This window comes from Protomyctophum parallelum (assembly GCF_964188405.1).
Source record: "Protomyctophum parallelum genome assembly, chromosome: 11".
Lineage (NCBI taxonomy): Eukaryota > Metazoa > Chordata > Actinopteri > Myctophiformes > Myctophidae > Protomyctophum > Protomyctophum parallelum.
This window is the reverse complement of record NC_139707.1, coordinates 35,307,436-35,332,535: the sequence shown is the minus strand read 5'-3', so window position 1 is coordinate 35,332,535 and position 25,100 is coordinate 35,307,436. Positions and strand designations below refer to the sequence as shown.

Genomic DNA, 25,100 nt, shown 5'->3' with positions numbered 1-25,100 from the left:
CGGTGGTCAGCTCACCACCGGAGCGGTGGTCACCTTACCACCGAAAATCCAGACTATGAATAGGCCTTTAGTGCTGGAGTTTGGAAGTGCTCGTTAGATATCATATCACTCAACTGCCCTGCATACCACCTGTTTTGAATTAGCGCATCATGCAAGAGAGGCACCAATCTACAAGGTTGTGACATTGTAGATAAAGATTTTCATGTGGGTGTTACGACCTCCAAACAAATGCTCAAAAATAACCAGTGACTCCAATTGAAGACGGTTTTTTATTAACCGACTTTTCTCCCACGGAATATTGTTAAATCATTGGGGTGCGAGCAAATAATATCAATAAGTACTTAAGCAGAAATCAGGAAACCAAAAGGGGGGCCTGTGGAGATGCCGGTCAAAATCAACATAGGGGGTCCCCTATAGGGACGTCAAAGCTGCTCCCCCTCCCCTAACTGAATAACAACTATAACAGCCAACTCCAGGGCTAATGGCTAAAATAACAAACTGAATTAAGGTTGAGAGGAAAAAAAAATATTTAACAAAACATGCATGGCGTGGGACTGAGATATATACTGAGCAGGAGGCTGACTTTTATAGCAGGCTACCGCCAGGCTGTGGCAGATCAGAATTGGGGAACATATACAGTAGCTGCAAGTGTGCCAGTCTGGGTGTGGCGTGTGGGTGTAAGCACACTTGGGCTTCCATGCTCGGGCAAAAAGCCGCTCGTGGCGGCAGGCATCTCTTCCTGGTTTTAATACAGCTGGTTGGTGGAAATGAAGCTCCACCCACGCGGCGCCCAGATTCTCCGAAACGCTTATCCCCCCGCGCCGCGTGGGTAGAGCTTCATTTCCATCCACCAGGGTTAAAAACCCGGAAGAGACGCCTTTTGGCATCTTCGTGACGCTAAAGTGTGACGCTGTGTGCCAGTCTGATAGTCTGATAGATTTAGCACGAAAAAACACTCCTTGGGCAAAAAATGGCCATAGCTGACATGACAAATGTGATGAGGTCAGCACATTTTTGGGCATATTTGGGCAAGTGGCTATGGCTGTTTTTAGTTTGACATGTCACATCATGCTACTTAAAGCATAAGGAAAGTTTGACAGTTTTGCCTTACATAGGATGTTAATGGTAGGGTCACAAGAAACCCCTATAATAAATTGCTCAATACCGACAGCCGGTCATGCATGGATTCATGAATGTATAGACACAATATTTTAGGCCAATAAAAAAAGAATATATACCAAATTTCCCACTTTAAACAAAAGAAGCCTGTCGTCTGCCGGACTATTTAGGCACAGTCGATTGAATGAATGAGTGAGTGAGTGATGATGTCATGGCCCCGCCCACACAACAGTGGGTTTAAAGAAAAGGTTTGAAAGATGACTGGTATGGAGGATGAGACTGTGGAACATGAGACCCTACCATATTGCAAAATCCTTTGGTTCCCTCTTGTGGTCAACTTAATAATTTAATCTCTCTCCAACATGCAACTATTATCAAACCATATCACAACACATCAAACATGTCAAAGTAATACAATCAATAATTGAGCAGTTGAGACGAATAACCATAAAACAACAAGTCCATAATTTATACTGACCCCTCCCCAAAAGGCCTAGCTTATATCTGTCCTGACCACTTATCCTGTTATCCATCATTTATACATTCTGAATAATTAGTGTGGACTTCTTGGTTGGTTCTTCGTCTCAACATGCTCAGTTAATTTACTCTAGTAGTGTTTCAATAGTACGACTATAAACCCATTTTGGGCGGGAACTCCTTGTTGTTTCATTATACTTTAGCTATTGACAAATAGCAGATCTACAAACTCAATCTTTGAATATATATTCTTTCAGAGCGAACATTTTTAACTAAAATCTTTGCTTCTGGGGGGGGGGGGTCCCTGGAATAACATATTTTCAGATGGGGGTCGGCGGCCAATTACATATTGGGGGTCCTTGACATGACATATTGAGCACCACAGAAAACTGTTTAATTTCGACGTCAGGCCTAAATGGGTTCAATTGTATAGTTACTAGTTAGCACAGTTTCATTGGGCTTCAACAGCTGTTTCTGTTAACGAGGTCTGCAGGTGGTTCCCTTGGGTGTTTTGGAAGTGTGTTAACAAGGTGCTTGGACGTTGCCACAGTACAGTACCTCCCTGTCTCACACTACTCTGTGTAAGCACATTAACAGGTGTGAAGTGTGCTCTGCAGGCAGTCAGTGTCCCATATATTTATAATAGCACCTACTGTATCGGGCTGTCAAAGTGAAGTCATCATGTGGACCATCAGAAGACAAAAAAAACAGGGGATTCTTAAAATCTCTTTCTGGGAAGCACAGGAGCTACCCAAAAATAATACGTCTGTCTTGTTAGACTGTAAACGGACCTATATCTGCATGTCGAAGCCTTACAAAGTGTTGTTTTTTTACTCTAATGATGTTTCCTCAAAGCCAAGACTTCCTCTTTCAAAAATGTTGTTTTCGCATGTAGCCTAACTGGAAATGTTCTAAAGGAAAAGGAATGGCTTTTGTGGTATATTCATTGCACATCGTCACGATCAACGGCCTCTTCGCAGATGAGTAAAGGCTGGCAGTGCACCGAGGCTATGATGATGATGACCTTGTTGACTTTTTGCAATCAACTCTGGCTGATTCAAGTGGCTGATCGGCACAAAGGTTGTTAAAAAGGGTTTGTGGGGATGACTGATTTATCCTTGAGCTACAACATAGTCCAATTGCCAATTCGTTTTACTCAGGCTAGGTGTGACCGCTTAAACCATCCATGCCCCATCCCATGAAGGTTAACGACTAATTCTGCTGCTGCTGTCCACCCAGACAAATGTATATTTTTGTTTGTGATGGTGATTTGGCTACCGAGACTCTGGGAGCAACGACACAGAAGTAGGCATTCTCTCATCCTATGGTCAAAATGCTATCAAAACTAAATCGTTCCCCCCCCCCACACACACATGACTGCAATATAAAGCTCAGCCAATATCTAAAAAACAAGTCCAGCCACAGATGTTGGATGGACATTAATTGGACTTATGCCCAGGCAGGTAGCAGCTATAAATCCCCAAGTTCAACATTAAGTGCAAACCTCTGTCTGCGCGGTCAGTCAGGTTATTCCCTGAACAAACATAATCTGTTTCCACATGCTGTCTTGACAGTACTGCGTGCACACTGAAGCTACCCTGCAGCCATGAATGATTCCAGCTTTCATGTGGTCTAAAAGAACTCTACTACACTTTACACTCAACTATTTATCCCACGGCCCCCGGAGGAGGAGTGGGATGGGTCCCCTCACGTCGCCTCTCTCCTAGTGCCAGCTGCTCGAGACTCTAATCCTCCCAACGCTGTACCTGGCAGAACGCTCCGGCGACAACGGCTCACAGCGCTGCCTGGCCTCGTTGTTGCAGCTCCGGGCGGCGCCCGGCCCTAGCTTACCCAGCAGCCCCTGCTAATCCCTCCTCCTCCTCCCCACAGGCCCCACCATGCAGGCAGGAGAGACCCAGAGCAGGGACACACAGGGCACAGGAGGTGAAATCAAAAGAAATCAAGTCAAAGTCCATGATGCACCCGCAGAAGGACACTCCACTGTATCTCATGGATTTCAACTGCAATCGTCTTGGTAGTATTACAAAGATCTGTGCTTGGTATTAGAGAGTTTATGATTTATTTGTGTGTGTGTGTGTGTGTGTGTGTGTGTGTGTGTGTGTGTGTGTGTGTGTGTGTGTGTGTGTGTGTGTGTGTGTGCGCGTGCGTGCGTGCGTGCGTGCGTGCGTGCGTGCGTGCGTGCGTGCGTGTGTGTGTGTGCGTTTGTGCGTCCGTGCGCGCACGCATGTGTGTGTGTGTGCATGTGGACACACACTTCATGTCCACCTGTGTGCCATGCAGTGTTATTTATATTCACTCTTGCAGAACATTGCACAAACCCAGGCTATATATGATTCAATGAGGAAGGTCTCTGTTGTCATCTACAACAGCTTGAGAGGCCAGCTCATCTATAGCCAATCTGCAGTCAGCCAATCGGGCGATTGGACCCCGCCTTTAAATATCACCGCCTCTGACACTTGCCATTCTCTTTTCAGTCTACAACGATGAAGCAACTAGCAACCCACCTCCACGCCCAACTCCACCTTGTCTCAACCCACCTCCACGCCCAACTCCACCCTGTCTCAAACCACCTCCACCCCCAACTCCACCCTGTCCCAACCCACCTCCACCCCCAACTCCACCTTGTCATCTAGCGTTGAGAAAGAGGTTAATCTGCTCTGCCACCACCAGCATCTATAGACTGCAATGCTCCAATGGGGGTTTTTTTCTCCCTATTAAAAGCTCGCCAAAATGTTATGCAACGCCAATAATGAAACTGCAAATGCTACACAATAAATCTATTAATTTCCAACAACTTGATCTCTCCTTTCATTGGAATACAGTAGGGAGAGCTACTATGGTCCTGTCTCTTTCTCTTCCCCACATACACCCCCACCTCCCCCTCTCTGTAGCGATTCCTTTACCAGATGTCGTGTCTGTCAGTTGGTGTATGTCCATCACCGTTACTTTTCAGGAAATGGAAAAATAAATAAAAAAAGACTAATATTTAGTTAAGCTCTTGTTAATACTTTTCACTGGTTAAATATTTATAATAGGCCTATAACCACAGACTTTAACACTATCAAAATGTATCTGTATAATCTATAACCTCACAACTATTTTTGTGTATAAAATACAGTATAGGGCATTAATATTTACAAAAACAAACAATCATACAAAGTTTGCCCTGCAAGAGCAACGATGTGCTCTTTTTGTGGTTGGATGAAATTTAAGGAAGAGGAAACCAAACCTGGTGGTTTTTCGCTGCTGAGAACTCTCCTTCCTCCTCCTCCTCCTCCTCCTCTGCCTCCTCCTCCTCCTCCTCCTCCTCCTCCTCCTCCTTCCTCCTCCTTCCTCCTCATCCTCTGCCTCATCCTCTGCCTCCTCCTCCTCCTCCTCCTCCTCCTCCTCCTCCTCCTCCTCCTCCTCCTCATTCTCTGCCTCCTCCTCCTCCTCCTCCTCCTCCTCTCATTTCATTATCATCCGCTCTGTAAGGTGAAGGGTCGTGGGTTGTAGGGGACTGGGTTGAAGGGTCTGAATGGAGAACCTGGGGATTGTCACCGCTAGTAGGGATTAAATTGCTGCCATGTGGGGAAAGGCACAGGCATAGCAGAGTCACACACTCATCAGCGTATATATTTAGGAACAGAAACTCATGGAACCGTAATCCTCTGGAAACAAAGAGTGGCACGCACACACATACGCACGCACATGTATACGCACACACGTATGCACACACGTATGCACACATGCGCGCATCAACCATGAGTTTCTGTTCCTACCCGTTATTTGACCTGTTCTTACTGTGATATATGTGTTCTCCCTATTCTCTCTTCGCTACTCTAATTACTTGTGTAAGCAGAGGGCGCAAGTACTAGCAAGCAAGCAGAGCGCGCAAGTACTAGCCCAGGACGATATTCGATGCGTATGGACCGTCCCAGCATATTCGATGCGTATGCATCGTCCCAGCATATGACGTCAGGGTATAACTGGTATAACTAACTCTCAATGATGACGTAATAAAGATGTGGATTATAGGACCCAATGCCAGAGTGTAATTAGTTTTCGATGGTGACGTAATGACGATATGTTTTAGTGTCGGGAGGATTAAAGGTAATGCTCCTATGTATACACGTCATTTGCTGGGACGGTGCATATCGAATATGCTGGGATGGTTCATACGCATCAAAAGTGGCGCAAAGTAACCACAGTATACCGCTAATCAACTTACAAATTACATATACATATACACAGAGGCATTTAAGATTAAGTCAATTTAAAGCAATTGACAATTTAAAATAAATAATTAAATAATTATACTGTATAAGTGATAACATATTTTATTTCAGTTTATATACCTTTTTTTTCATCGGATATCGATGATTTATTTTTCTTTGAGAAACTAAAAAGGGATCAAGAAAAATTCTAAATCGATAAAACTGTATTTCTTTTATAGATAGAAACTTGTACCATACTTCATAATACTACTTTTTTACATGCATAAAGTAGGTAGGTAGCAAATAGCTAAACCTAATAATTCAACATTTCAAACGTTCCTTCACAGAGAAGCTGAGATTTGTAGCGGTCGACAGTACTTGCGCGCTCTGCTTGCGCACTAGTAGGCCATAGTGTGCACTTAGTGTTCATCCTGCAACTACAATACTGAGAGCTCACATAAATAAATTCATTCACCCACTATTTTTCCCTTTTTTTTTTTCTTTTTTTTTACTAATAATGATGTTAGCGAAGCTGTGTGGTAATCAGAACCCGAGTGGAATAGTAAGAGAGTGACGACTTGATTCCCATTGTAACAATGGAATGCAGAAGTGCTCATTCTATCTCAATTGGATATAGTTCCAATGTTTGGAACTATAGCCCATTAACATCGTCCACCAGGCTTTCCACCACCTCGGAGGAAAGCCTGGTCTCTGTTTCATTTCGGTATATGATCCGCTCGGGAGCGGATGATATCGTTACGTCATGTTGTACTATTGTTTTGTAGTCGACAGGCAGGAACAACAAACACGAACTTCCTTTTCCCTCAAACCGGAAGAATAACAATAAAAGCTCTCGTAGCCTGCAGTTTTTATTGATAAAAATCGGTTTGAGGGAAAAGGAAGTTCGGTTTTGTTGTTCCTGCCTGTCGACTACAAAACAATACTACAACATGACGTAACGATATCATCCGCTCCCGCCCGGATCATATACCAAAATGAAATGGTGCCCAGGCTAATAGCCCATAGGCACCCGCTTTGTCTCAATGGGATAGTTCCAATGTTTGGAACTATAGCCCATAGGCACCCGCTTTGTCTCAATGGGATAGTTTATTAGTTCCAATGTTTGGAACTATAGCCCATAGGCACCCGCTTTGTCTCAATGGGATAGTTCCAATGTTTAGAACTATAGCCCATAGCCACCCGCTTTGTCTCAATGGGATATAGTTCCAATGTTTGGAACTATAGCCCATAGCCACCCACTTTCTCTCAATGGGATAGTTCCAATGTTTGGAACTATAGCCATAGGCACCCGCTTTGTGGCGAGATCAAAGCGTGTCACCAGACTCGCCACTCTCTTACTATATTCCACTCGGATCAGAACTATAAGGTCATCTGTTTTGGCTTCTGCTGCCAATCGTGTGTTCCTGAGCAACACGGAATCTGCCCCACAGGAATTAATCAAATCAAATCAAATGTGAAAATAAAGATGATTCAAATTCTCATTTTGATAAGGTGTGATAGTGACTGTTTTTATTACTACTAGGCCAACACACGTTGGGAACGATGCCCATTGCAGGGGACATATCCCTCTAATGTCTGTCTGTGTCCCTTTACTCCCTTATAGGGGACATATCCCTCTAATGTCTGCAGTCTGTGTCCCTTATAATAATAATAAATAATAATAATAAAACTTTATTTGTATAGCACCTTTCATGACATGAAATGCAGCTCAAAGTGCTTTACAGAACAATGGAGAATAAAAGAAAAGCAAGGCAACGACAGTAATGCAATACAGTGAGGACATGAATAACAAAAACTAAAAAAAACAACTAAAAGATCAATTAAAAGCAATGTTGTAGAAGTGGGTCTTGAGCTGAGCTTTAAAAATGTCTACAGAGGCTGCCTGATGAAGGTACAGAGGGAGCTTGTTCCATGCCGACGGCCCGTAGAAGCAAAAAGCTGCTTCCCCGTATTTTTTAGTTATAGGGGACATATCCCTCTAATGTCTGTCTGTGTCCCTTATAGGGGACATATCCTTCTAATGTCTGTCTGTGTCCCTCTATATGGTGATATGGTGATATGCTGTCTGCCTGTGTAACCTTATGCCAATGCATTTTCAAATGAAACTATGATAATAACTAGGTGTTTCTTAATTGTCTCTGTGATGACTGCATGCATTCAGCCTCAAATATGTCACACCAAGGGCCACACACTCCACCCTGAGCAAATTCCTTCCACTTTGAACCCGGCCTTTGTGCCGTTGGCTTTTTCAATTAGTCCGCAACCACAAATCATCGTTTCTACCTCACAAATTGTGTTGTCGCTCTCATTGTTTGTCGGAAGGCCTCTCACAGGCCTTCAAGATATAACAAGTTGTTTATCTTGGCAGCAGTTCAAACAGTCTGTGGTCAATTGCCATGACATCTACTCTATCCCAGTCCTTAAAATTCCAAATTCCTGCGTCCGGAGTACTCGGAACATTTGGTTTTAAAGAATGTGGCGACTCCATTTATAATGAAGCCAAGTCGGCTCCACTAATTAGTCAAGTCCTCCAGTAATGGGCGGAATCCCAGTTAAACAAAGCAGCCAAATACCTGATGGCTACCAATCATCTCCCTAGTGGGAAAAAACATAGAATGTGTTATTTTATGCTAATTGTGGCGGGGACATCAATTAAGATGGCTGAGGGGCACTTGCTTCTATGTCTAGGCCTAATACAGAGCATAGCCTATTATATGGCTATAAACTAAATATCTCTGCTGTCGGGAGGAAACCTCATAACTGTTCAAATGTTCATTTTTCAGGAAGTGAAAAATATTCAAATTAAGAAAACCTTATATTTTTAAAACAAAGCAATACAACGTCATCAAAGTTGGTGTTGTAACTTTATATATTGTCAATTACTTCCATGAGAGGGGGAGAGGTGGTGGAGTTAGTTGCTTTAGCAGACATTTTGAGGGTCCAATGGAGTTAAGAGGTTTTGTCCAAAGCACTTTTTTACTACTTTCCAGTAGTTCGATATTTTCGAAACAACACACAGACGTAAAGGGTGTTCAATAGCACTGATTTATGCAAAAAAATCTAAAAAATCTAAAACCTCAAGAATTGAGTTATGAGGTTTCCTCCCTACAGCAATGAATATTACAGGCCATGCTACCTTTTCTTACCATCTTCATAATGAGTCTGAAAGCTATAGGCTACTTTAAACACTTATGGGCTTTTAATGTCTTTTGCATGCAACCCCAGATCTGGAGTGCACACAAAAGCCTGCAGTGTGGATGTAAAAATCACACCCGTTCTATGACAGAAGCACGAGGTTGGGGTCTTGGGAGCTTGCGCTCTGACACATAATTTATGACGAAAATTCCCCATTCATTGACAATGGCATTTAATGTTAGTGTTATGTTAGGACTTAGGACAGAACAGAATCTACAATAGCTGTAGGCCTATAGGAAAAACTAAGCAAAGAATACACTTCTAAACTGTATTGACGTAATATTCTACTTTCATTGTCATTGTGTTGTTAGCCGATAGCCGATTTGCTCAGACACATATGACGTAAATTCTCCTTTCATTTTCAATGGCATTTAATGTTTGTGTTAGGACAAAAAAAAGTCTTATAGGCTACACACATATGACGTAAATTCTCCTTTCATTGTCACTGGCAAATGTTTGTGTTAGGACAAAGGGCTGTATAGGGCGGGGCTAGGGCCCCTCAAAAATGAGAAATGTTTAAGTGAAATCCTTTTAGGCTGCTCCAGGGAGTCCAGGCTCCAGCTGCTGAATGTGGGCCTACTCTCTGTCCATAAAATGACATGATAGCACTCAAGAACTCATGGGAGCTCAGTGAGCTGAGCTGAGGTGAAAAAATGGCAACAGGTGGATATTGACAGCCAGGTGGACAATATGCCAGAGAAAGGAAACAACAACAGTCAGACAATTATCGTATGCATTCCACACAGCAGGTCGACTAGCCTCACCAATTATCAATTACAAAATGCTGACACGGCACTTTTCTTTGATGTCAGGAGAAGAACGCCGCAGTTGCATTCCAGTAAAAGCCCTATGACGGTTCCCTATGACATCTTTTGATCATCACAACAAAAGGCCAATGACTTTGAACTGCGCCCTCTCTCTCTCTCTCTCTCTCTCTCTGTGTGTGTCTGTGTGTGTGTGTGTGTGTGTGTGTGTGTGTGTGTGTGTGTGTGTGTGTGTGTGTGTGTGTGTGTGTGTGTGTGTGTGTGTGTGTGTGTGTGTGTGTGTGTGCGTGCGTGCGTGTGTGTGTGTGTGTGTGTGTGTTGTCGCTCTTTCCCCAGCTGGTTCGGGATTTGCTGGCCAGGGACATGCCTCCCTCCGCCTGGCTCCTTATAGCGCCGTGGTGGAGAGAGGCAGGAATTCTGGCCGAGTGGTACGGACATCGCCGACAGAGACCACTAAACGCGGAGCATTCCCTTTTTAAACGAGGTCTCATGACTGCATGCTCCCTCATGCAATAAGCAAAGCAAAAGGGACAGAGACAGAGGGCACAACAAAGTGACTGACAGGGAAGGAAGATATAGCAGCAACCGACACACAGTGTGGGATTCACACAGTGACTGACCGTTGACAGAAGTGGCGGGGATCACACGGACAATACCTCACCTGTCTCCAGGGACGCCAGGTAGGTTTTTCAGCATCCACCAATTCCTCCACATGTGTTCTCACTCCGAACTGATTAACTAGCATTTAGGACACCTGCTGATGCTGCAATCTTAATTATGAGAAGCTGTGTGTGTTGTCATAGCATATTCATAATTTCATACTTCAAAATCTAAATATAACTTAAAGGAAGACTTCACCACTTTTCAAACTGTCTTCATAGTGGTCCTCACTTCATGGTAAATACTATAGTCCAGGCAAAGTAGCATTTCCAGACAGACTAATTAAAATAGAATTTTTTTCACCATAGATCATCTCTATGAGGTGTCTAGAACAACATACTAAAAGTCCTAAGAAATCCTAGATGCGGAAATATGTTTAATTCTCATCAATTCAAGATGTGTGCTAATACCTCGAGAAAACTAAACACCCTAATGGGCATTATTTTTTATTTTGTCCTATCACAATGAAACTCTCCACAATGAATCTTAACATGAAAACTAAACTTTTTTGTATTACAAGTTTCTCTGAAACTTAATTTGAATATGCAAATTAGCTTAATATATATTGAATATGCCCACATTTGCATATCACGAAAATTACTTTTCCCCAAAATGTATAATATTTACATTGTTGTTTGTTAATGATATCAAACACACTGATCAGACTTTCATGAACCATTTCATCGAAATATTGTGACTTCATAGAATAACATCAAAAACACCATTCATATGTATGACAAATTTATGTATGACAAATGCATAAATCCGTCAAAACTTCCTCCAACCATCCTACTGCTAATGGTTGATGGCAATGCTGCTTTTGGACTGGCCTCTAACCTGAAACCTGCCGGGCTTGGTTGTACCTACCGGGGGCATAACCCCCACCGGTATAGTCCTCAGGGTCACAGAGGCCAGGTGACCTACCTCTGGGAGGACATCCCCTGGCTGCAGCAGTGTCTCAGTCCATCCCAGTCTTCTTGTTCCTGTACTCTGCAGACGCGCCTGAAGCTGTTGCAGGCCATCTCCCACCTCCAGGTAGACTCCATCACACATCTCCCACCTCCAGGTAGACTCCATCACACATCTCCCACCTCCAGGTAGACTCCATCACACAGCTCTCCCACCTCCAGGTAGACTCCATCACACAGCTCTGTCACCTCCAGGTAGACTCCATCACACAGCTCTGTAACCTCCAGGTAGACTCCATCACACAGCTCTGTCACCTCCATGTAGACTCCATCACACAGCTCTGTCACCTCCAGGTAGACTCCATCACACAGCTCTGTCACCTCCAGGTAGACTCCATCACACAGCTCTCCCACCTCCAGGTAGACTCCATCACACAGCTCTGTCACCTCCAGGTAGACTCCATCACACAGCTCTGTCACCTCCAGGTAGACTCCATCACACAGCTCTGTCACCTCCAGGTTAGCCTCGATACCCAGGCTTTCATTTCGTCTGCGCGAAAGATGAAAGCCTGGAAAAAGCCGTGGGCTGAACCAGTCTAAAAGTGGGAGTCAACCCTTCCGGGTGGGCGTCGCTCTAAATGATGTGACGTAGCGCTGCACTAGGGGGGAGAGGAGGGGCCGGGGGTGACGGACAGATCGATGAGATCCAATCAGGGTGCGCGCATTTCTGAGGCGCGACCCGCCCCTCTAGACCAGAAATGTCTCTGCTTAGGTCAGGCTACCTCCAGGTAGACTCCATCACACAGCTCTCCCACCTCCAGGTAGACTCCATCACACAGCTCTGTCACCTCCAGGTAGACTCCATCACACAGCTCTCCCACCTCCAGGTAGACTTCATCACACAGCTCTGTCACCTCCAGGTCCAGGTAGACTCGATCACACAGCTCTGTCACCTCCAGGTAGACTCCATCACACAGCTCTGTCAGCTCCAGGTAGACTCCATCACACAGCTCTCCCACCTCCAGGTAGACGCCATCACACAGCTCTGTCACCTCCAGGTAGACTCCATCACACAGCTCTGTCACCTCCAGGTAGACTCCATCACACAGCTATGTCACCTCCAGGTAGACTCCATCACACAGCTCTGTCTCCTCCAGGTAGACTCCATCACACAGCTCTGTCTCCTCCAGGTAGACTCCATCACACAGCTCTCCCACCTCCAGGTAGACTCCATCACACAGCTCTCCCACCTCCAGGTAGACTCCATCACACAGCTCTGTCACCTCCAGGTAGACTCCATCACACAGCTCTGTCTCCTCCAGGTAGACTCCATCACACAGCTCTGTCACCTCCAGGTAGACTCCATCACACAGCTCTGTCTCCTCCAGGTTAGTCTAGGAAAATTGGCCTCAGATCCTGTGCAGCAGGGGTGTGGCCCAGTGCGTTGCGTTTCAAATGAAATGTGAATCAAAAGACAGGGGCGGGTTCCACATGGAGTGGGCGCTAAATAAGACGGAAGGGAAACAATTGCTCCTTGAGCGGTGGTGGCCTACTACAATTCAATTTGGAATTGGATTCCCTTCTGACTATTTTCATGGTATGCACAGTGCTTCAGACCGGAAAGGGGAGTGTCCGCTCAGATTCTGAGCGCAACGTACTTCCCTCACATGGATACGGTCCTCTTTTCCCAGAAGTCTTTCTCGCCCGCCTAGTGGCGAAAAATAAAACTTCTGGGAACTCAGATTACCTCCAGGTAGACTCCATCACACAGCTCTGTCGCTACAATTATGTTGTGTGTTTCCTACTCCTTAAAGGTTTCACATGTGACATTAATTCATTTATTTTTAATGTCACAATCCCTTTAATGTGTTGCAAATTCATCCATCCATTCATCTTCATCCGCTCATCTGAAGTCGGGTTGCAGAGAGTTCCAGACTTCTCTTTCCTGGGCCACGTTAGCGGGGGAACCTCCCCTGTTGTTGCTACCTTGTCGTGGTGGGGAGGCTTGTGTGCCTCTGTGACCCTGAGGACTATACCGGTGGGGGTTATGCCCCCGGTAGGTACAACCAAGCCCGGCAGGTTTCAGGTTAGAGGCCAGTCCAAAAGCAGCATTGCCATCAACCATTAGCAGTAGGATGGTTGGAGGAAGATTTGACGGATTTATGCATTTGTCATACATATGAATGGTGTTATTCTATGAAGTCACAATATTTCGATGAAATGGTTCATGAAAGTCTGATCAGTGTGTTTGATATCATTAACAAACAACAATGTAAATATTATACATTTTGGGGAAAAGTAATTTTCGTGATATGCAAATGTGGGCATATTCAATATATATTAAGCTAATTTGCATATTCAAATTAATGTTCAGAGAAACTTGTAATACAAAAAAGTTTAGTTTTCATGTTAAGATTCATTGTGGAAAGTTTCATTGTGATAGGACAAAAGAAAAAAAAAAGCCCATTAGGGTGTTTAGTTTTCTTGAGGTATTAGCACACATCTTGAATTGATGAGAATTAAACATATTTCCGCATCTAGGATTTCTTAGGACTTTTAGTATGTTATTCTAGACACCTCATAGAAATGATATCTGTTGAAAAAAAAACTATTTTAATTAGTCTGATTTTTGGGTCTAAAATGGGCTAGATTGCCTGGACTACTAGCCAGGAGGGCTGTGGGCAATTCAGAATCTTCCAGCGACATCATCTTTAGGCAATCTTTTTTTAAATAAGATTTAAAAAGCGTATATATGAGATTTTGATTATCGCCAGAACGATGGCCATTATAGAATTATAACTTTAAGAATAGAAAGCCTGCAGTTTCTAATTAGCTTGGATTCCGCATCGATGATGTCACTGGGAGATGGGTTTCTGAACTGCCGTACAGACCGAGTAGAAAATAATTGTGCCATTTTATATCATCAACATTATTGAGGACCAATTATGTGAAGATGGGTTGAAAAGCGATGAAGTCATCTTTTAATATTGCCTTTTTCTTTCTGCTAAACTATACACCTATATTTAATAAATAAATATATATATAATTTATATTTTTTGTCCCACAGGCATCTTTGGGACTGCTGTTATACCACCCTTGGAACCTACAACACCGAGGCCATGTGTCGCCTGTCAGTGGCTTCGGTCATCATTTGCTTCTGCTTGTTTGAGAGAAGCCATTGCAATGGCAGTCTCCAAGACAACATGGGCGAGCTGCACACGCGATTCGCCGTCAGCCTCTACCGAGCGCTCACGGAGACAGAGAACAGTTCCAACCTGATCGTCTCGCCAGTGAGCGTCTCGTTGTCCTTGGGGTTACTGCAGCTCGGCGCCCGAGGAAATACGCTAGCTCAACTAGAGGGGATGCTTGGATACAACGTAAATGGTAGGATTCACTCCCAAAGGGGTGAAGGCCTCTATTGTTTTTATACAGTTTTTTCTTCTTCCGCCACTTTTTGCAGTTCTTAACAGTTCTGAGCTGTTGCTTTCCACAAAATCCGGCAATACAATATGGTAGAGGGCCATGGGAAACGGGCAAGAACTGAAGCTTGACCCCATGTTATCACTGCTTGTGGCTATATTTGTCATATTGTATTCACTAAATACACCTTTGAGTTTTAGGTAGCTGTTAGGCTATCCTCAAAGTTGTATCCAGGATTTCCCCCCCCCCGGTGCTGTGCTGTTGGTACCAGGTGGTGTGGAGTGGTGCTGCTTCTGGCCATTATTTAGCCCAGGGCAGAGCACAGTGGTGTCTGGAGCCTTAATGCCTGCCTTTCCCACTAGTTCTAATCTCATTACCCACCCCTGAGGGCAAGGCCCAGGGTCTCTGAGGTCAAGAGGCCACTGAAGAAAACACAATACAGGAATACACCACAAAGATGAGATTAAACTTGTAGATCGTCTTTTTTTTCTTCTTCAGCTTAACGACACCGTTGTGTACGATAGAGGGGTGCAACGTCACAGCGCTCTGAATATGCCCCTAAGTAATATTCTGATCACATTATGTTAGACAGGGATGGAATGTCATCATGTTGGCCGCACATGTTCATTTGAAAGCAGTGGTGGAAAAAGTACTCGATTGTTTTACTTAAGTAAAAGTACCAATACTGCAATTTAGAACTACTTCGTTACAAGTAAAAGTATGGAATTGAAAATGTATTTGAGTAAAAGTACAAAAGTATCGGCATCAAAATGTACTAAAAGTAAAAGTACTCATTGTTCAAAATGTGTGCAAAATATTGAAAGCTCACAATGCGTCGCGTTTTTCAAATGGCCGAAATGTATAGGGTTGAAGTGGTTAATGTATGTTTTATAATCAAAATTAGAGTAAAAGTAAACATTTTGGCACTGAGATGTAGTGGAGTAGAAGTAAAAGTATTGGAAATTGGAAATACTCAAGTAAAGTACAAATACCTCAAACTTGTACTTAAGTAAAAGTACTTAGTTACTTTCCACCAGTGCGTCCATCACCGTCCTATTCCATTCGAGGCATGTGAGGCTAAAATTATACACTAAATTCCTCTGGAAATGACTGCCTATGGTTCTGCAAGCTGCCAATGCCTGTTTGTTGCTACTCGACTAAATTGCTGATGCATGTCAATGAGTGCAAATCGCTATGGTATAATAGCTTTGAGTGCCAAGCACTGTTGCAGGGGGGTGGGGGGGTAATAAAATACCACCTCCTTCCTTCCTTCCTGGCTGATATTATGACATTATACTGCTCGTAGAGGTCGACGAATTGTTTCAAATAACCGTTGTGTACTGATGTAGAAATGGTGCTCTCATTAGTGCCAAGGAATGTGATTTAGAACTTGGACGGTTCATTTGACATGCAGGGAGAGCTCTTGGCAGATGATGACCTCCATGTGGTGTACTGTACGGCAGTCACCAGCCACGAGGGAAATATGTTAAGCAGTGTTAACCACTTTCAAACGTGGTGTCCCTATTTCTGGGCACATTATTTTGAGTGTATAAAATACACTGTTGTAATAATAAAATTAAAATAAATAGAATGAACTAAAATGTTCACAAATAGTTCGTGAAAATAGCAGTTCGACAAGCCCACCCCAGTCACCACATGGAGATGCGTTGTTGTGTGCTTGTAAACAGTGGCGGCGGCGTGTCCCTGGGGTGGTGGGGTGCCACCCTATGTGCCAGCCCAGCTAGGTCCGGAGAGGCATACAGAAACAGCTGTGAGAGTGCCGGAATGCACTCAGGGTGCTCTCTTGGTATTTTGGAGGGCAACCCCAGTCACAAACTATTGGACACGTCGCTGCTTGTAAATTTTTTTGTCATTTGCTTTTCATCAGATGACAATGGTGTGTATAACTGTATATATATAGGTGTTATGTGGTTAAGTATATTGGGCATTTGCTTTTGCATGGCCTTGCAAGAATGCGGTATGCACAGTTTGAACTGCTTCATTACAATTAGATGTTATTTTGGTTATAGAGGAATAACTCATTCTCACTCATTCTCTATGCCTCTTGCCCCCCAGCAAGAGGCATAGACGGTCTTGGACATTTTCTTACAAAGGCAGTTTTAGTACCATGTCTCTCTGTTTTACTGTTGAAGTTCACTACAAATCAAATAAAGTGCAACTTCCAGTTCTGCCCTGGCTAAGGTTTTTGCGAATTAGTAGACCTCAGCTAATTAAATAGCTCTTAATTCAACAGACATAAAACATGTAAAACCTCACCTCTGTCATTGTAAAACAAAGTTAAGAGATTGCTATGCTTTCCGGTGTATCACCATCTCTGTTGCTCTCATTCTTGCATTTTGTTTTTCCTTCATCTCACAGACGTGCAGGTACAAGACTTCCTGTTGCATTTGCAAAGCGAAGTGGGCGTTGGAAACACCAGTGAAGGGATGTGGCTACAGCAGGCCTGCGCCTTGTTCATCCAAAGTGGCGTTCAGCTCCTGACAGAGTTCACTCAGCACGCGGCAGCCTGGGCCAACGCCAGCTTGGTCCGAGCCAATTTTAGCCAACCAAACCACACGCACAGCCAACTGGTGCGATGGGGACACAGCCATGGCAGTGGTGAGTAGTAAAGCCTCACAAAAGTAGTATTGTCCCAGAGAGCCATGCCTTATGTGTCTATATTCGTTATGCAATGAGTTGGATAACGAACGCATCTGTTAATTAATTGGTTAATTTGTATGGTTTACTTAAAGCTGCTACAGTAGGCTATAAGCAATAATATGTCAACATTTTTTTTTTATTTTTTTTTTTTTTTTGCGGCTTACGCCTTTTATTGATTTTTTAAGGGACAGATAGTAGGCTGACAGGAAACGGGAGAGAGATGGGGGGATGACATGCGGTAAAGGCCGTGTCGGGTTCGGGAGTCGAACCCGCGGCACACCGCGACTGGATCACCAGTCCGGTGCCCAGACCGTTACACTACGGCCTGGGCCTATGTCAACATTTTTAATGACTTTTTTTTTGGTATTCAGACAGAAATGGGTAGAACGCTCCCAAAATAAATATAGTCTCTGGTGAGACCGTGACACATCTAGGGGCCGTAATCTGCATTCAAAGATGTTCCTAGAAGCTAGAAAACCCTGTCGCAATGACTAACCAATCAGGAAGCAGAAAGGCAAATTGACCAATGACAAAGCTTCTAGGAAAATCTTTGAATGCAGATTGTGGCCCCTAGATGTGTCAGAGACTAGAGACAATTCTTTTTTGGGAGCGTTCTACCTATTGCTGGCTGTCTGAATACCCCAAAAATAAAAGGTCATTAAAAATTGGACATATTATTGCTTATAGCAGCTTTAAGCCCTATTTTGTAATTTGTTGTACGGCAGTGTTGCACAATGAAAATAGCCTATTGGCTTTTCTATTTGAGCTTTATTGGAAAAAAACATTTGAGCAAATACTCCTATAATGAAATGCCCGAAAATAGGTAGGCTAGTATGTCGTCATGTTAAAATGCCACAAAATGGGTACATCGTCCAGGTTAAAGCCTCCATTATTGTGCCAAGTATATGTTGCAACTCAATTATTAAGACTGCCAAGACGTCCTGGCAATGAAATGTAGACATTGTGCCATTTAGTGTTGATTTTGGCAGCACATTTTAATTTAATGGCTTTTGAATGGCTTTAATTTAGTTTGTCACATTTTAGTCACCCGGAATGTTTTAGTGTTAGTCCAGTTTTAGTCGACTAAAATCTACAGTTGATTTAGTCGACTAAAATGTATTTTGGCGGACCTTGATGGTGTCGAAAGGCCTAATTTTATACTAAAATTAAATAGCCGATCTACAACGCGTAGATTGGCTTGCTGAAAATAGCCGATCTACAACGCGTAGATCTGCAAGCTCACAACACGTTGCAGGGCGACGTGTTGTGAGCTTGCAGATCAGATTTTCAGCATGCAAGCAAGTGTAAAACGACTTATACTGGATCTCTTGTCCACTAGTCCCTTCCTAACATTTTAGTCTAGTTTTTACTAAATTGTCACTATATTTAGTCTTAGTTTTAGTCATCATAGCTTAGTGTTCATTTAGTTTCAATTTCAGTTTTCGTCAGTGAAAAAAGGCAGTCAACGAAAGATTTTCGTCTTAGTCGACGAAATCAACGCTGGTGCCATTCAGTGCGAAACGTTGACATTTTTCTCTTGTGGAACTCCCAGATGAAACATGGCCCCTCCAGTCAGGGAGCGGGGAGCAGTCGGGCTCGGGGAGTGAGGCCCAGGGAGAGGCCTCGCTGTGGGGCAGCCGGCTGCAGATGGCCCTCATCAACACCGTGTCCTTCCGCGGTGTCTGGCAGAAGCAGTTCCTGTTCGTCAACACACAGAACCTGCCCTTCACTCTGGCGGATGGAAGCATCATCAAAGTGCCCATGATGTACCAGGCCACGGAGGTCAACTTTGGTAAGATTCTGACGTCAAGCGAGCAAGCGTGTAATCCCCAAGTGTATTTGCTTTGGTCCCCCCCTATACCAAATCTTTGGGAATGTAGTTATATATTGTAGATACAAGTCAACAAGACTAAGTATCTTAAAGACCAGCCAGTTGGCCCATAGAGGCCACGCTCTACACCTAAACCAACCAAAGTGGTTTGAACTGACTGACACAGCCCTCCTTAAGCCTGATTCATACTTAGTGTTTTTTTTATTTCCTATAACTTTACAATTCTGGGGAAAAAGGTGTTAGAATAATGTGTCACAAAGAAAACATCATGTCTGCTGTCCTGTGTAGCTGCTCATGGGCATTGCACAATCCCACTAAATAGGTCGCTGTCCAGTGTCCCATGGTGCTGAAATGTCAAACTATCAACATAGATATTTACGTTATGGAATATAGGATTTTGACGGTGGCATAATCAAATGGTGGACATTTATATTAACAGTTAAAGGGATTGTGACAGTCTGATTCTGAGCACCCCCCAAAAAAAACATTCAGTAGATGTTCTGTGGTCTGGGGTTTTCTGGCTCAAACAAGTGCTCTGATTTTCCTGTGGAGTGTGATGTAAGAGACAGCCAAATCTCATATAATTATGACAATGGGATTTTGCCAGCAGATGTCACTGTTTTGGCCTGTTTGCATTGCAGCGCAAAAGGCTTCACAGACACAGAGAAAATCCCAGGCCACAGAAAATTCACTGAATGTTCAAAGTTCAGGCTGTTTGTGTGTAATTGTGGTCATAACAATAAAAAATAAATGAAAATTCATGTCATGAAACCATAATCCAGTTTGCATTATTTTATACTTTAGCTATTGAAAAAATAGCTAAAGTATAGCACTGAGTGCCGTGCTACGAGCTTGTAGATCTGCTATTTATTTTTTATTGTGAAAATGTGGCGCAAATCTTTGAATATATATTCTTTCGGAGCGAACGTTTTTAACTCAAATCTTTGCTTCTGGGGGGGAACAACATATTTTCGGCAGCCAATTTCATAACATTTCTGGGGTCCTTCACATGAAATAATTTGAGAACCACTGACATAGAAACATGGGTTTTTCAGAAAACCGTCAGGATTTAGAAGACATTTGTAGAAACGTCCTCAGGTCTACTGTAAATGTGTTAAAATATTCTGAAAACGTTTTAATTAAAGTGCGTATCTGCCTGTAATACAACGTACTGCTGTTTTAAATGCAGGTCAGTTCCGGACGACGTCGGACCAACGTTACACCGTGCTGGAGCTTCCCTACCTGCGCCACTCCCTCAGCCTGCTGCTGGCGCTGCCCAGCGACAGGAAGACCCCGCTGTCTGCCCTGGAGTCACAGCTCACCCCGCGCCACGTCGCCGACTGGGACATGGGCTTACGTAGGACCAAGATGGACATCTTCCTGCCCAGGTGATCATCGTCACACACATGGACTGGTCGCAAGCTTAGTTGTTATGGTAGTACTTTAATATTGGGTTACTGTGTGAGTGTGTGTGTGTGTAAAGCCCAACACACAAACAGCTCCTTCTGGCATTTGTCTCTTCTGTGTTGTCTGTCTGGTAAAACTGGTTTGTCCACCAGGTGCATGCCGCTCCCCAATCACCCAGGCCTACATATGCTCTCAATCAATCAATTAGGTCTGGGGAGGCGTGCCCTTGGTGTCCAAACAGTGATTCAAATACATAATAACCCATCAAACCAATACCCAATAATGCCAAATAATAACTACAACAATTGTGATAATAATAATAGTAAATAGACATACAAAACAGTGAGGATGGCTTCTTCACCGTCTGTGAAGCGGGTGCGCAGCGACGCGGCAACGCCTGTGAAAATAGAACAGTGGCGTATCGGAGCGTCAGGCGAGGCGTGAACGCACGCCGGTGCGTTTCGGACGCCGCCAGGTGTGGGATAGGTTCATTGAAAATAACGGATGGCGGCTGTTTTGGCGCGCGGCGTTCGCAGACGGTGTGTGTGTTGGGCTTCATACACACTGTTTTCCATTCCTGAATCTCTTGCTGAAGAAAGATCACGCTGAGCATATCAATTGTGTTTAGTTTGCAAGTGATTTTGTTACCGTACCATTCATCAGCATACCGTATCTTTATCTGTACAGAAGGATATTATGGGTTCTTGGGGTTGGTTATTTATTTTCCCGATGTGTGCGATTTCCAGGTTTAAAATGCAGAACCGGTTCAACCTGAGGTCCGTGCTGCCTTCCATGGGTGTGAGCGATACGTTCAGCCCCACAGCGGCTGACTTCACTGGCATATCTGGTAAATATAAATTACAACTTTGTACAGTATATACAGTACACAACATTCTTACTAAAATTTGACTTTCGTTGGGCACTGCATAAGATTCAAGATTCAATCATTTATTTGACATGTCAACAAGTGATAGGAATTTGTCTTGGTTCATACTCAACATATACAGACAACCATAGATACACAAACAAGAAGGACAGTACAATACAAAAACAAAAACCAGCAGCATAGGAAATTACATTCAGTTTCTTTTAAAGTGCTATATGTATAGTATATACTATGAGTTCAGATGTCTAATGGCTACAGGGTAAGTGCTATCCCTGAAGCGACATGTTGAGCTCTGGATACTTCTATATCTCCTGCCTGATGGGAGGAGATTGAAGAGGTGATGTGCAGAATGGGAGTTGTCTGCAATGATTTTATTTGCCTTCCTAATTATTCTGGTGGAATAGAGTGAGGAAAGTGTAGGGAAGCTGCATCCAATGTTTTTTGATGCGCGACGTACTACTCTTTCAAGCTTTAATTTGTCTTGAGAGGTTGTGTGACCAAACCAGACAAGCATGGAGAAGGTGAGAACACTTTCAATAGTGGCCCTATAGAAGTGAGTCATGGCTGCTTGGCTGACTTTGAACTTCTTAAGCTGCCGCAGGAAATAGAGACGCTGGTGTGATTTACTTATTATGAGACTGGTGTTAAGATCCCATGATAAGGATTCATGGATGGTGGTCCCTAGGAACCGGAAGGAGGAAACTCTTTCTACCTCTTCCCCATTGATGAAGAGGGGGGGGAGGGGGCTTGATTTCTTTTTCCTAAAATCTATAAACATCTCTTTGGTTTTAGAGATGTTTAGAATCAAGTTGTAACTCTCACACCATCTCACCAGCTCCTCTACTGCTCTGCGGTAGTCGGTTTCAACCTCGTTGGTAATAAGACCTACTAAGGATGTGTCATCAGCAAACTTATACATCATAACTGTACTAAAGTGAGATTGACAGAAATGAGTGTATAATGAGTAGAGAAGTGGAGAAAGGACGCACCCCTGAGATCACCTATTTTGATTTTTAATATTCCTAGATCACTTTGATCTGTGCATACATAAGCTTCCATGTTATAGATGCCCAATGCATTTTTCCCCATAGGCTTTTCAAAAAGTATTTATTTAAAGGCGGTTACGCCGCGGACAAAGCAAACTCGAGTCGTGACAAATCATGACAATAAACACAATATTTTGGACCAAACAAATAATTACAAAGAAGAAAAACAACAAGTGTTGTAACCTGCCGTTTTTTTTCTTCTTTCTAATTCTTTGTTCGGCCCATGATTTGTCATGATTTGTCACAACTCCAGTTGGCTTTGTACGAGGCTTAAAAGGTCTTACGTTTTTGAAATGTCTATGAGTAAAATGAACGGGGAATCATTTCCTGGGCCCTGGTAGGGGGCGGGTCTGCGGCGCTCTATACTATGCTCTTGGGGGACAATCATGGTTACAGTACTGTCGCTCATTGCAGTGGTTACATTTTGTTCTGTTCCTACAGCAGAGGGTCTGTATGTGTCGGACGCGTTCCACGAGGCAAAGATAGAAGTCACTGAAGACGGGACGAAGGCAGCTGCTGCTACAGGTGAGGAATTTACTGCACGGCTTGCACAGATACTCACTAGGGGGTGCTAGAGCACCCCCTGCCCTTTTCCCTCTGAACAAATGTGCCCTTTTGAAGAAAGAAATGTGGACCATGGTGACATTGATCAATTCCTTGATAAAAAAGCTTCATATATATTTTTTAGGCCCCAAAATCTATAAATATCACACTATTAAGGCAACCGGGCCGGTTCCACGCGCTGCACAAGGTGCCCCTTTTTTTCCACTTGAGGCACCTGCCCCTCTAAATGTCTGTGTACGCCACTGCATGATGATGATGATGATGGCCAGCTGAGACACGCACGTTTCAACAAAATCGGTGTTGATGAATTAACCACTTGAATCCTAGCACCCCCCCAAATAACCAATTATACTCACCTAGGTCCTTCCTCGTCTATATTCACCTAGGCCCTTCCTCTATATTCATAGTCAGAAGTTTATGGATGTGTCTTTCTTTTCCTTGCAGCTATGGTGCTTCTCAAACGATCCCGCGCGCCCGTCTTCAAAGCCGACCGGCCCTTCTTGTTTCTTTTGCGGCAAGTCGACACAGGTGATTATTTGCAAACTTAAGATATAACGCTGTGCAGTGTTGTTTTTGGCAGCAAAATATAGATTTTAGTTTTAGTCAGTCTTTTGAACAGTTTTCATTTAGTTTTAGTCACATTTTAGTCACCTGGAATGTTTTGGTGTTAGTCTAGTTTTAGTCCGACTAAATGTCATGATTTAGTCGACAAAAATGTATTTTGGCGGGCCTTGATGGCGTCGTAATGACTGATTTTACACTTGCTGAAAATAGCAGATCTACAAGCTCACAATGCGTCGCACTGCGGCTTATAGATCTGCTATTTTCAGCATGCAACCAAGTGTAAAATAACTTGGATCTCTTGTCCAATGTCCACTAGTCCCTTCCTAACATTTTTATCTAGTTTTTGACAAAATCAACAGCATATTTAGACCTTAGTCATCATGGCTTAGTTTCTTTTTCGTTTTTGTCAGTGAAAAAAGGTAGTCGAACATTTTTCGTCATAGTTTTAGTTGACGAAAACACTGCCGCTGCAGATTCACAACAGAGCGAGATGCCAGGCAGTCAAGTTGAACCTTTCGATGCTCATAATTGCGGTTTTCTGTTTTCAGGCTCCATCTTATTCATTGGACGAGTGGTGAATCCCGTGGACCAGGCAACATAGATCAAAGACTCTAACTCTCCCCCCAAGTCCCAACACCTCATCCACACACCACCCCACCCACCCTATCTCACTACTGGTATTTATTGGGGACCAACAGGTGGGTCCGGAAGACACTTCAGTAAGAGGGACAATATATATATATATATTTTTTTGTATATATCTGTAAATAAATTTTTAATACGCGTGTTGTTTTTACAACAAAGTGTTTTGGTCCTTTCTTCATCTAATGGAAATGTTTAGAGGGGAGAAAAATAATGGGACATGACAGGAGTTTGACAGAATGTGCATGAAATTGCACAAATTAATTAAATATTCTTTCCATATTACACACAAATGTCTATTTCAACAATATTCAACTGCTAAAAAGTCACTGGAACATTTTCAGATGGGGGTCGGTGGCCAATTACATATATTTTTGAGGGTCCTTGAAATGAAAATGTTTGAGAACAACTGTCATACAAACAGGTTTTTCATAAAACCGTCAGGATTTAGAAGACATAGAATGTCACCCAGTATTTTAACATTTACAGCCTGCACTTTCAGAGGCTGTAAGAACTGAGACATGGCCTACATTCAATCAGATCCCATCACATACTGCATGTTGTACCACAACACATTATATTACCTCTGTAATATTTTACGCCAGTAATACATTAGAAACGAGACACAAATGAATCGCAGCCGTACAGAACAACGTGACACTTTATTTACATGGCCCTTCACAGTGTAAAATAGAAGCTTTTATTCATGGAAATACTT

The 25,100-nt window shown here is 43.3% G+C and overlaps 1 protein-coding gene across 1 annotated transcript; it reads left to right on the top strand.

Annotated features, from left to right (window-relative positions):
• Positions 1-10,376: 10,376 nt before the first annotated feature.
• serpine3 (serpin peptidase inhibitor, clade E (nexin, plasminogen activator inhibitor type 1), member 3) lies at positions 10,377-24,355 on the top strand. The gene is made up of 9 exons (XM_083776423.1): positions 10,377-10,473; positions 14,429-14,745; positions 17,161-17,400; positions 18,995-19,234; positions 20,463-20,661; positions 21,427-21,527; positions 23,054-23,137; positions 23,621-23,704; positions 24,289-24,355. Exons 2-9 carry the CDS (start codon positions 14,481-14,483, stop codon positions 24,339-24,341), a joined length of 1,266 nt encoding a protein of 421 aa, XP_083632549.1. The 5' UTR covers positions 10,377-10,473; positions 14,429-14,480; the 3' UTR covers positions 24,342-24,355.
• The last annotated feature ends 745 nt before the right edge of the window (positions 24,356-25,100 follow it).